The sequence below is a fragment of the Montipora capricornis genome, chromosome 3 (assembly GCF_036669925.1).
Source record: "Montipora capricornis isolate CH-2021 chromosome 3, ASM3666992v2, whole genome shotgun sequence".
NCBI lineage: Eukaryota > Metazoa > Cnidaria > Anthozoa > Scleractinia > Acroporidae > Montipora > Montipora capricornis.
In genome coordinates, this window is record NC_090885.1 from 44,506,204 (window position 1) to 44,518,703 (window position 12,500).

The 12,500-nt window shown below is 38.9% G+C and overlaps 2 protein-coding genes across 3 annotated transcripts in view; both read right to left on the bottom strand.

Moving 5' to 3' along the window:
• The window catches only part of LOC138043244 (G-protein coupled receptor 157-like), a 52,602-nt gene that overhangs the window by 627 nt on the left and 39,475 nt on the right, over positions 1-12,500 (bottom strand). Inside the window, exon 3 of one of the 2 annotated variants that reach the window (XM_068889410.1) lies at positions 1-776. This exon is cut by the window's left edge and continues 627 nt beyond it. In XM_068889410.1, the coding sequence (XP_068745511.1) occupies positions 645-776 (132 nt within the window). In that variant the 3' untranslated portion in view covers positions 1-644. Of the gene's footprint in view, positions 891-12,500 lie in introns of both variants that reach the window. The other variant, XM_068889412.1, reaches the window with a different exon arrangement.
• Positions 4,597-7,665, bottom strand: LOC138043245 (uncharacterized). Its single transcript, XM_068889416.1, has 3 exons — positions 6,926-7,665; positions 6,358-6,637; positions 4,597-4,851 (listed from the first exon to the last, which is right to left on the bottom strand). The coding sequence occupies exons 1-3, from the start codon at positions 7,416-7,418 to the stop codon at positions 4,812-4,814; spliced, it is 813 nt and encodes a 270-aa protein (XP_068745517.1). The 5' UTR covers positions 7,419-7,665; the 3' UTR covers positions 4,597-4,811.

Below are 12,500 nucleotides of genomic sequence, written 5' to 3' on the forward strand. Positions count from 1 at the left end.
CTATTTTGCATTGAATCCCTGGAAATTGTTGTCATGTGTTCGAATTAAATGTTAGGTTAGCATTATGTTAATAATGTTATTATTCCTTTCGCTTGACATCTGTATATTTTATTGCTAATCGGTAGTCTTGTTGATTTGTTGTCATTGTTTGTACTGAGTGAGCTATATTTGTTCTCTTCTCTGTTTGAAGTTTTTCTCTTCAATATTTTTGGAAGTTGTTTTGGAAATATTGATCTTATATCATACAACCTATGATTCAAATGATTTTGTTTCTTATCGGGGTCAAACGTTCCGGTATTGACCAAGATGTGCAAGCTGTTTGTGTATGTGACTCGCTTTCAACGGTTGCAGTAGTCTTCATATGAACAAATGATTTGCCAAAAATTGCATGGTAAATAATAGTATTTCTTTTTTATATTATTATAAAAAAAACAAAAACGAAGAATCAAATACAATGAAGTTTAGTTATTAGAAATATACATTTCTGTTCTTCAAGCCAACTTTTCTTCCGTTCACTTGTAGGAAAGAACAGAATTGTTGCTTGTTTTCTCCCGAGTGGCTACATCAAGCAGAAAAAAATTACATACACAAACGCGCGCACAGCATGCCGCTCGACAGAGAGTTTCAATTTCTTGCTCCATAAGCTAGTTAGTGCTCTCAAACAGGGGATCTTTCTTCTGATTGCCACAACAAAGCTTAAATTTCCGCCTTATCTTTTCAGTAAATAAACAAAACAGGACAAAATTAGCAAAGCCTTGGCTGCTGTCACCAACACCCTGGAAAGAAATGATAAGGCTTAAATGAAAAAAAAAAATCAAAGTATAAAAAACTCACCAACTCACATAAGTCTTTGCGCTCCCTTCTGCGTAGCACTTAATGTGTTGATGTTTCTAATTTCAGTACCAAATAATATTTTATATCGTATGCGTTGGCACATACTTTAGGGACAATTCTAGACAATTTAATTCGGACATGAACATGATATTCATGCAATTACGTAAAAAAAAAAAAAACTACATGTCTCCAGCACATGAAAATATGGTAGGCTTTTTATCCTTCAAACACCCCCCTCCCCTGCACGGGGAAGGGCAGGGGCAATGATACGAGACGGCAAGGAAAAACGGGATTGTCCCAAGCCAATTTCTCTAAGATCGCAGTAAAAATTCTGTAAAAAGCTAAGTGAATGGCATGGTATTGTAATCACAGCATTTTATAACAGTGTTACACCAGCATGTTTAATTAATTGATGGATGGACATAGTTTTTGACTGGTTAACGCATTACCCATTCACTCGTCAGGTGCCCCAGGAGCCCCCAGATGAGGAGTAAACTCTGTTAAGTCTCACTCCCAGGCGTCAATGGTTAAAAGAAAAATACAAATAAAGTAACTAAAACGAAGTGATTTTGAATAACAATTAACTTTAAGAAATTGCTATAAAATATATTTAAAAATGCTAAAATACTAAAAACTTTGTGTAAAACGAAGACGTTGGCTAAGTTTCATTATCAAGTCAAGGTTTTTTGAAAATTACAATCTATAAATACTGAAAGAACAACAGCTGATAAAAAGGTATAGGGAAAGATGAAAATTAAACAAAAAGATTGGCACGTGTGGAATCCGTCTGGATATTAAATCAGGCTTCAGACTCTTAATGAAGAGCATTTCGTAAACTATCAAAGCAGCAATCAAATTTGCCCTGGCACTTTCTTAAGACTCTAAATTGTTTTTTTTTCAACTGTGAGCTTCCAAAAAATGTCGGCCAATTGCCGAATTTTTGTGGTCAGCAATGTGTTGTGAATGTGTCGGGCTGTAAATCCTACATAATTTGCATCACACAGATCACATTTAAAATAGTAAACAACACATTGCTGATTCACAACTAATGGCTTGATTTGCTCCAATTTTTTTTGCTCAAAAAAACCGATTGCACTGTAAAACCAATCTTATGACTAATACCCTGTTCACACAAAAAAAACATGTTTAATTAAACAAAGTTTAACGAAGCCATGTTTAATTGAACATGGTTAACTGATCAACTCGTTCACGCCGAACTACAAGAGCTGACAACAACGCAGCCTCATGTTCATGCTCAGCCTCGCATTCGTGTAATTGTAATTGACGTAAAATTGAACAACAATGTAAACAAAATGGCGGATGCGCTAAATATTGCGCTTTTGTTTTGGAAAACACGGAGAGAAGAAAGCCGAAAAATCGCGGAAAGTCGCGCAAAGCTTTCCAGGAGACGACTCTACCGATACTTCCGCCGCAGATGTCTTGTCTCATCTGTATTTTTTTTGTTGTTGGCGCGGCAACTATTTCAATGCGCCCCAAGTTTACATCGAGTTTGGAGCAAAAGCAGGTCTCAGTCCTTTTGGGAGGAGACCTGCCAAGGCTGGAGCGATAATGATTGGGTAGAGAACTTCAGGATGTCGAAGGATTCGTTTGAATATCTGTGCGCTGAACTATCACCCCATATCGCGAAACAGAACACGAACTTTCGTAAAGCCATTGCAGTTCGCCATCGCGTTGCAATTACTTTGTATTGGCTTGCCGACTCCGCTCGCTACAGAACAATTGGAAACTTGTTTGGCGTTGGAAAATCCACCGTGTGTACCATCGTGAAACAGGTATGTGAGGTACTTGCAGGTATTCTTCCTCGGTATATTTTCTTTCCACAAAATCAGCAAGAAGTACAAGATCAGATCGATGGTTTTAGAGATCGTGCGGGGTTTCCCCAAGTAGTGGCCGCTCTTGACGGTTGCCATGTGCCTATCATTGCACCTCTCCAAAGTCCGGAAGATTACGTGAATCGAAAAGGATTCCACGCAGTAACACTGCAGGGATTGGTTGACAGCAACTATCGTTTTGTTGACATTTTTGTTGGATGGCTGGCGAAAGTTCATGACGCGCGCGTATTTAAAAATTCACCGCTGTTTTGCCACTGCTGTGCGAGGACTTTCCTACCGCTTCAATTATCTCGAGTCATATCAGGTGTGAGAGTTCCGCCCTTGATAGTTGGAGACTCCGCATATGCGCTCAGTGACTGGCTAATGAAGCCGTATACTGATAATGGAAACTTAACGCGAGAACAAGTGAATTTCAACAAGATCCTCAGCATGACAAGAGTGGTGGTTGAGAATGCCTATGGAAGACTAAAGGGTAGGTTCAGAAGCATTGCAAAGAGGCTGGACCTTAATGTTGAGACTGTTTGTCTTGTCATTGCTGCTTGTTGCGTGTTGCACAACTTCTGTGAAGTCATGGGTGAGGACTTTAATGAGGAGTGGCTGCAAGGTGTACAGCTCCATCTTGGTGTTTTCCCAGTCGACCCAAACCAAGGACAAAACAGGAATGCTGTAGCCATCAGAGAAGCCATCAAGACATCATTATTGTAATTACCGAGCGAATAGCCTGCCATGCAGACATTTTTTTGGCTTATAAGGCAATCTCTCCTGACCTGCCCATTAAGGGATTGTGAGCCAAAAGAATGTCTGCCCGAGAGACAAAAAAACAAAACAAAAGAACAACTGTATCGACTAACACAAACTACTGTGCAGACCAGTTTTAAATTTTGCGTATAAAATTGTTGTAGCTGGAAATTCTATGGTCATGCAAGTTTAATTAAAGAACGATTTTAGCTATTACATGTACCATGCGAATGCAAAAACCATGAACTGCTCAATAATTTTTGACATTAACATTTTAATTGTGAATTTACCAATCACATACAAGATAAAACCACAAAAATATGCAAACTACACAGTTAATCACTATTACAGCAGGCAGTTTTCATCTATGCATTGAGATCTGATGTATGGCTTTTTCCTTGTAACACATTAACATTCCAGAGATAATTCGACTGTTCATGGTTTTTTAATTCACATAGTAAAGACGAACTGCGAATTTATTGAACAGCTTCAAAAACCTCTGATATAGATCTTTTCATTCTTGCAGTGCTATTTAGATTTTGGGTTATCTCGGCCACGAGAATTGGAATATATGAAAAGGGGCAGGGATGCTTCTCGTCTTGCTTAGGGGTGTAAATTTCTGATTTTTGATCTTGCTTAGGGTGTCCCAGGCAAAACGTCTATAGTGTTAGCTATAATGATCTCGTGTAGGGCTGTACATGAAGAAAGATACAACTAAATGTTCACTCCTTAGTTTTCTTGGCATCTTTTGGGGTCAAGGAAAGCTTGAGCCACACCCAGATTTATCTCATTTAGGGATTCTTTTCAAAATTTCAGAAGGGCATCTCTGCCCCTTTCAAATAGGACTCTCCCTCAGGTACTCACCTTCTGTAATAGTCTGGATATTTGGTGGGCCTTGTCAATGCTTCTTGTGGCTATAAAACATCTGGCAAAGTCATTACCCTGTACAGACCATTAATTTTTGCTCTGCACTGCAGTCCATTTGTGTGAGGGAAATCAAATGGCAGCAGTCATTGTTTCGTTTTCCTCAACAACTTAACAAAAGTATTATCAGTACAATTATTCAATTGATCAGCTCACAGATAACACACATGACTCAAATAATTATTTCAATGTATTGCAATATTAATTTTTACTTATTTTAAAATCATACATTGAACTTATAGACAGTTTAAGCTGCTGTAGCTGTTTTGTTGCATTTGTTCTATAATAAAGAATTCTTAACAATATACAGGAAAAGATATGCTATTCTGATTTTCAATTTACAGTGTGGCATGAAAAAATCTACTATTTACTGCATTGAGATGAAATCAAAGACTTAAGACAGGTATAAAAAGGAAACACTGCATTCCTGCATTCTTATGGAAAAATACTATACATGAAATATCAGATAGAAATTGTATCAAGGCCTGCAAAGTCTTGTTTTCTGAAATAAATTTTGAAAAAAAATCAAACTGGCTGAATTTGTTCATGTGAAAAAGCAAGCCAATGAAAATCACAAAAAAGAACTCAATTGCCACAATGTTATAATGTTATATCATAGCTGGGGCAGTGCAGTCACATGTAGATGGAATTATTTTACAAAGATGCTGTAGCTCTGCTTTGGTCCAAATATTCAATTCCATGATGTGACACTGCCCTTTTAGCAACTTGGAATTAATTAACAGAAGAACAGAACTTAAAAAAAAAAGACTCTCTTCTAAAATTTAATTTCAGATTGCCTTTGAAACTTTCTCTGAGCCTGCAGGCAGCTGAGAGCAGTAAGAGGCTGCTGTAGTTCTTATAGTACATTCAACACTTCTGACTGGGGCAAGAGCCGTACGATTAATAATATTACAAATCAAGTGTTTTTCAGGTGTAACAAGAATGCCATATTTTGCGTTTTCCATAGTATAAGAAATTGATGTGTCCCACTCAAGAAGATAGTGCAATTTTGAGAACTTCACTCATATTTTTGTACTCAAGCTAGTCCATGTGATTTCTTATGATATACAGTTTATAGGCATTGCTGTTAACACGTTATTGTCAGTCTGTTTTGGGGTGGACTCTTGATGAATCCGATTTTTGCACATGCACATTGTTGCCCTAAGCAACTATTTATTAGTTGAGGAATATTGGAATTCCCTAGGAATAAGATTTAGAAAAAAATGTGGAAGGTCTAGTGAAAATCTCTGGAATTCTTGGTGGGTAAACATAAATTGTAGGAAATTCTCCAAAAGTAAACACATAAATAACATTAAGTGCATTTCTTGGGGGTAGCCCATGTCTGACCAGCGCATTTTAATGCATTTATATATGGGTATATATGTACATAGTTAATCTAGGGACTGGTTATGAAACCATGGGAATTTCAAAAGCAGGAACAATAAAGTCGCAATTAGATGTTGAACCGACCGTGACCCTGCACAATCTTTTGTTTTTGGTTCACAAGTTAATTTCGAATAAATTAGTCGAAGCTTTTGATTGTTTATCCTGCCGAAAAAAGCCTGTTTTTGTCGGGTTTTGTGCAGGGTCAAGGCCAAAAAAGCGAACAAAAACATGAAACAAAGAAACTTGTCGAGTTTCATAACCAGCCTACATCTATTAACTATGATATGTACCAGTAACAGTGAAAAGCCATATGCATCATTCCTCAACCGAGGAGATACACTACAAATGAACATGTACACAGACTCGATACTAAAATATCTGCCCAATATCAAAAACAGGCATAGGAGACCCCAGCTTAATATTGAACAGTATTAAAAACGGCGGTTAAAAAATGAGCCAAAACATTTTGAGCAATAAATAACAGCGAATTAATTAACGATACAATTCGGATGCCGTAAAATTCAACATAAGAAATATAATTTCAAGGAATGAAAGTTTCAAAATCGCTCATAAGCTAGTCTAATTTCTTTTAACAGCTCGCACAAAATGGCAAGAAACTTACGCAGGTACTTGGTTCTGCTTGTGAAGAACCTGCGCCATTTTCAGGAGAAATTCTTGATCCTCCTTCCTTCGCTTCTCCGCTCTTTCCTCCTCTCGCCTTTCTCTTGCCGCTTCAGCTTCGAGGAAGCTCTTGTCAGCCGCTTGCTGATACTCCACAAAGGACTCAAACACTTTATCAAACTTTGCAAATACATCAGAAGCGGTTTTCCTCTTTTTATTTGCCTTCAATACGGCCGACTGACGGGGTGCCGGCTTCTTTGTTTCATCGGCTTCCGTCGCACCTGAAGGAACACCATGGCGACCGCCAAAACTTCAATGTCTTGCATAAACGTTATAGCCAAGAGAGAAATAAAAAATGTTTGATTTATGGTATAGTTATCTCAATATTACACTGTAATACGGATACACCTGTCTTGTATCTGCTTGTACAGTACGCATATCAAAAACTCTCAAATACGGTATTCAAATATACTGCTTGAACAAAACTTTCACAGACGTCGTCAGATGTAGCTTTTGGACACAATTCTATTGTCTGGCCCTCCAATCGGAGAGCATTTTATAACTCTTACCTGTCACCGCTGTCAAATAATTCAGAGGTTTGTGAAGGTTTTCTGACTTTTCTTTGCTGCTGCCAGGGTTGTTTACGTTCGGCTCAACGTTTTCTGCGCTTGTTATTTCTTCATCATCGACCCCATCTATGAAAATTGTTGCGGACTTTATTATTACCTTTGGTTTGGTACATGGCTTGTCCGACAAAAACTCGTCCACTTCGTCGAAGAAAGCCGGCTTCTTCTTTGGTGTGGCATTTCCCGTCTTGCTGCATTCGTCTTTGTAGTTTCTATAGGCGCTTATCAGAGTGTGAATTCGTGTCTTGCAGCTGCCGTCGTCTCTGTCTTCATAGCCTGCAGCTCGAAGATATGCCGCAATTTCTAGCCATATTGGCTTTTTTCTTGTGCATGATTTTAGCTGGAGCTGGATATTCTCGTCTCCCCACTTTTCAAGTAACAGGAGGGTTTCTTTGTGCTCCCAGATTCTTCCGCGAGTTTTGGTTTCTGCCGCCATTTTGAATGTATTTTATTAAACACGATTGTTAAACTACCTCGAGAGGTAGTTTTGTTAAACACGGTTTTAGACGTGTTTTGTTAAACACGCCCGCAGTGTGAACGGCCAGTCTTATTAACTCTGTTTAACAAAACAAGTTTTAAACATGTTTAAGCTTTGGTGTGAACGGGGTATAAGACGGCATAATTGGTTTCGGAGTGCATTGGCAGCCACTTGATCTTTGAATGGAACACTAATTCTTATTGTGCCACTGTCATTGGTATTTCCATTTTAAGAGGTTTTATAAGGATTCCTTTAGAACCTGCTGGGCTGAAATTTCGCCATGTAATAGGCCCTAAGAGTCTCAAGTCTAATTTAAATATCCAGATGGACTCCATACGTGCCAAACTTTTCGTTTAACTTTCATTGTTCCTTTTTTTACTATACCTTCTTATCAGCTGTTGTTCTTTTAGTATTTATATTTCAAATAACCTTGACTTGATAATGACGTTTAGCCAATTTTGAAACCTCGTCGTTGTTAGTATCTTTTAACATGTGCAAATATACTTCATTGCAATCTTTTATAGTTACATAAAGTAATTAACAAATAAAATTAACTTGTGGTAAAGAAGTACACGCAATAGGAGAGCTAGACTTATGAAAAAGTTCGTTATGCTCAACTCAAAGTACAGAAAAGGTTTGACAAATTCATGTTGTAGATTAAGACCTGCTCTTTCAGGCTAGGTACGTTGCAGAGTCAGATTGTGGCATCAGTCTCGAGATATTAGGCGTCATTTGCTGTGCAACGAGCATGACAACAAGGGTTTGTCCCAATATGTAGATTTAGCCAAGCCTAAAAGTGGAGCTCCCAGGTTTTTTATTCTTACTGGCTGTAGGATAAATAAACATAAATTTTTTTTAAATTGTCCTCGTTTCGGTGTTTCCAGTTACTGCTTAATTAAAAATCATTTTCTTCTCTGCCTAACTTGTGAATTCCATTTCAGAGGCAGCTGTAAAAAGCCAGTGAATCACGCTAAAACTAGAAATCACAGATGTACCAGCTCTTGATGTGACAGATCGTCTTTGTTGGTTCAAGGTCAAAAAAAAAGAGTTTTATTTCTGTACTTTATTCCACTTTATCTCTGAGAACGAGATCATTTACATTTTGATGTATTCATTGCGACAAACCAGTTTGGCTTGGAACTAGAATCGGCAAGAAAGGACAAACTTCAAACAAGATCTCCAACAAATTACCTGGCTGTACGTGCTCTAAACAAACTTCTGAGACACAAGCTAGTGGTGTTTCTCCTCACTTTTTCAAGAACTCATTGGGATTAGTATAAGTGTTTATAACATAAAGGCAAATTGTCTTGTCACTGTCGAGGCACATCGAAAAACAGTTAGCCAAACAGCGCAAAAAAACTTTTGTTTACTCGCATTTCAAAGCCAAACAAACAAATCAATTATTTCTTTATGTCCGAAAACAGTACCTTTGACTGTTATTTAATTGCAGTCGAGAATAAAAATTCGAGTTTCATTCCTGAACAAAGGAAAAAATAACTCATCCGCAAAAATAACAAACGGTTTAGTGTTCAAGAAAGGAATTTGTCGTGAATATGCTCTTCTGTCATAAGCCGTCCAGGCATCGTGCAACCTTATCAGATTCAAAATGAAAAATCTTCTTCAGATAAGACTTATGCCAAAAATTCCAATAAGGCAGAGCAAAAAGCAGCTCTAAAGAAATTAAAAATAGACACTTAGCTTTACGTTTATAGCCCTCCAATGCTTGACTTGAATAACTACGTAGCCACCAGTGTGTCCTGATGACAGCTATATTATGTCAAACCTGGATTGATACCGCGAAAAATGCAGGAAAAACTATTCTCCAAACCACTTTCAACCTGAACATGAAAAGCATCGACTACCAAGAGCTCTTGTTCGAAAAACCTAAAATAACAATGACCACAACCAGGTTTTCTGAGCCGCGAGACTGAGCACCCCCAGTAAACCATTGTTTTAACGAAAACCGCTGGTCAGTAACCTGGTTCTGGTCATTGCTGTCTAAGGTCTTCCCTCTTGTTCAAGTAGTATGGCCATGTAGCTGCGTCGACCCGCAGAAAGCACGCGAAAAAAAAGTCTCGTTTACCTTATGGTGTCTGACGTGGACTGAGGCTGCGATCCAATCAAAAACAAGTAATTGGTCAGCGGTTAACTTAAAAAAAACAGCTGACCTCGATGAGGTTTAACCTGAGTCTGCGATATCATCACGTGATACTGGTCAGCAGATACCTTGTTCTGACAGCTGTCAATTGACCATAATATGGATACCAAATATCAAAGATGTACGCTGTAAACAAACTAGCTTAACTGTCAGCTTGAGTGTGGCCTCTAAACTTGAGCCCGTGATATGGTCACATTGGCATACATGGAGGGGTGGACGGATGGACGTACGGGCGTTATGCAGTCAGATTGGGGACAAAAGGTCCTACACACGTCAAAACCTCTTCTTCAGGTCATCGATTACGTTTTTTTGGAGCGTCGCTTTCTTGGTTGGGTTGTGATGCTCTGTTCATATCGTCGTTCTCTTCGTGTCGTCATGTTGCCTGTTTGGTCGTATTGCTTTCTTTCTGTCTTTGTGTCGTCGTGTTGTCCATTTCGTCGTATTGCTTTCTTCGTGTCATGGAGTTGCTAGTTTCGTTGTATTGCTTTCTTTGTGTGGTCGTGTTGACAATTTCGCCGTTTTCTTCAATTCGTCGACGGCTGCATAACTTAGTCAGCGGTAAGTCAACTTTTCCCGCCAACTTTGCTCAAAATGGCGATCACCGGATAGTTGGAAGTGTAGAAATGTCTCAGTTCAGTCCTTGCCTTTCTCCAGACCTTAATTTAAAGAGAGATGTTTCTTCAGCAGTTTGTGAAGTTGTTCGGCTTATAGAAAACCTTGGGTCATGCAGCAATTATCAAAACCAGCTTGATTACGCTTTGTACAGGTTCGAAGAAATCGTTTTTCTCTGTGTCAGTGGCCAAAACATATGGAGAAATTTCTTACATGACGAGGTCATTCAACTACTAGTCACCGCGTATGGCAGTTTATCCTAAGAACACGATGATAATAGTCGTAGCATGCCACGCTGCCAACCAATTTATCAAGGGTCAACAAGTAGGCCAGCTCTAGATATTCCAAGGGAAACTCTAAAGCTGCACTTGAGCTATGGTTTTTCTCTCAAAAAGATTGCTGATATGTTTGGGACTTCAAGGAAAACAATTAGCAGACAAAGTGTGATGATTTATCAGATGAGGCTTTGGACGCCGCCATGTCTGCTGAATTACAGACCTTTCCTAACTGTGGTATAAGAAGAATGAAGGGTTTTACTTGGACAAGGCATCATGTCATGCGTCGATCAAATTGAAACTTCAGTATCCCCTCCCGGGCATTTGACTATCTTCTGTGCCTGGGAAGTCGGGAATTTGACCGTGTGTGCGTGGGGTGGGGAAAATTGAATAGGTTTCAAATGATTTTTATTTTGGGCGCTAAAGTCGCTTACATGCTATAAAACACGTGTTTGGACGAGATGGAAGAGTTTAAAGGAAGAGATATAGCATTTGTGAGTGATTGGCTCACAAAAAAGGTCTTTATAAAGACGACGTGAGCTGACAACGATTGTTTTTTAGTAGGGTATGACAAACAAACACGACGATAGGATAGGGCATTTGAACAATCCAATCTTCAAAAGTTCAAATGCCCGGCTTTGCCCGGGGGTGGGGGGATGTTGAAGTTTCGAGTTGATCGGCGCATTAGAGAACAATCGAATCGTGTGAGGTCTTCTCTGTGGAGAAGTGATCCCAGTGGCATTCTACTACAGACTTCTCAGCTGAACATCGTAAGCCGGCGGCACTACAGTGTACCTGGACCCAGATCATTGTGGCATTTCGATGGCAATCACAAGTTGATAAGATGGGGATTTGTCATCCATGATTGTTTGGATGGATATTCAAGACGAATTTATGTTTTTGAATTGCTGCACTAACAACAAGGCAGCCACGGTATTACAGTTATTCCTAAATGCAATTCAAAACTTTGGAATTCCTTACAGGATAAGAGGTGATCAAGGCACTGAGAATATTGAAGTTTCCAGGTACATGACATCCCATCTCAACAGAGGGCCAGGGAGAGGCAGCTTCATTGCAAGGAAAAGTTGCCATAACCAGAGAATTGAGAGGTTCTGGGGAGATTTGTTTCATGGAAGTACCTTCTTATTCTATCACATTTTTTGCTATCTAGAAGACACGGGATTACTTAACTTGAACAGTGCAACTCACTTATTCTGTTTACACTTTGTAGTCACTCCAAGAATAAACCAGTACCTTGAAATGTTTCGATCTGGCTATAACCATCCCCTCTCTTCAGAATCAAACATGACACCCATACATGGGGTCCCTCAGAAGAAAGCTTAGCATCATTTGGTGTTGATTATGATGGTCCTCTCCCATCACGTGAGTATGATGGTGACACCTGGAATGAAATTTCAGTTCAAGTCCCTGAAATTCCATGCCCTTTGGATGATGCAGCATTCAATAGAATGAAGACTGCAGTTAATCCCCTTGAAGATTCTTTGTGCTATGGAATTAACATATATACCAGATCATGATAATCTGTCAATACTTGCTGTAGCAAGACTAGCACATTTGGTCTTTGTCATGTTGTGTGAACTTTGCACAACTCACCCTATAGTTTTCCGCTTGCTAGTAATGACTTTTTTTAACAGTTAGAGCAACACTGTGTAAAAATTGAAAGCTGGATATTCTTATAATGGAAGCAGAACAATTTCACACGAAGAGAGGAATGTTGAAAGCCATGTGCCCACATGTGGTTGACTAAATGGAGCAGGAGAGGGGATAAAAGCACAGATCTTAACAGTATAACTGGTGCACAGACAAGCAAGGATTGCAGAGTTCATACAGTTGATGTGCTGTCAACAAGACCCAAAGCATTTTTGACTGATTCTTTTACTGCTTTCAAGTCTGTAAATATTTAATTTCTAGCAACAATAAAGTTGAACATTATCTGATTACCTCTGGAGGTAATAAAAGCCAGTAGTTTGCAGG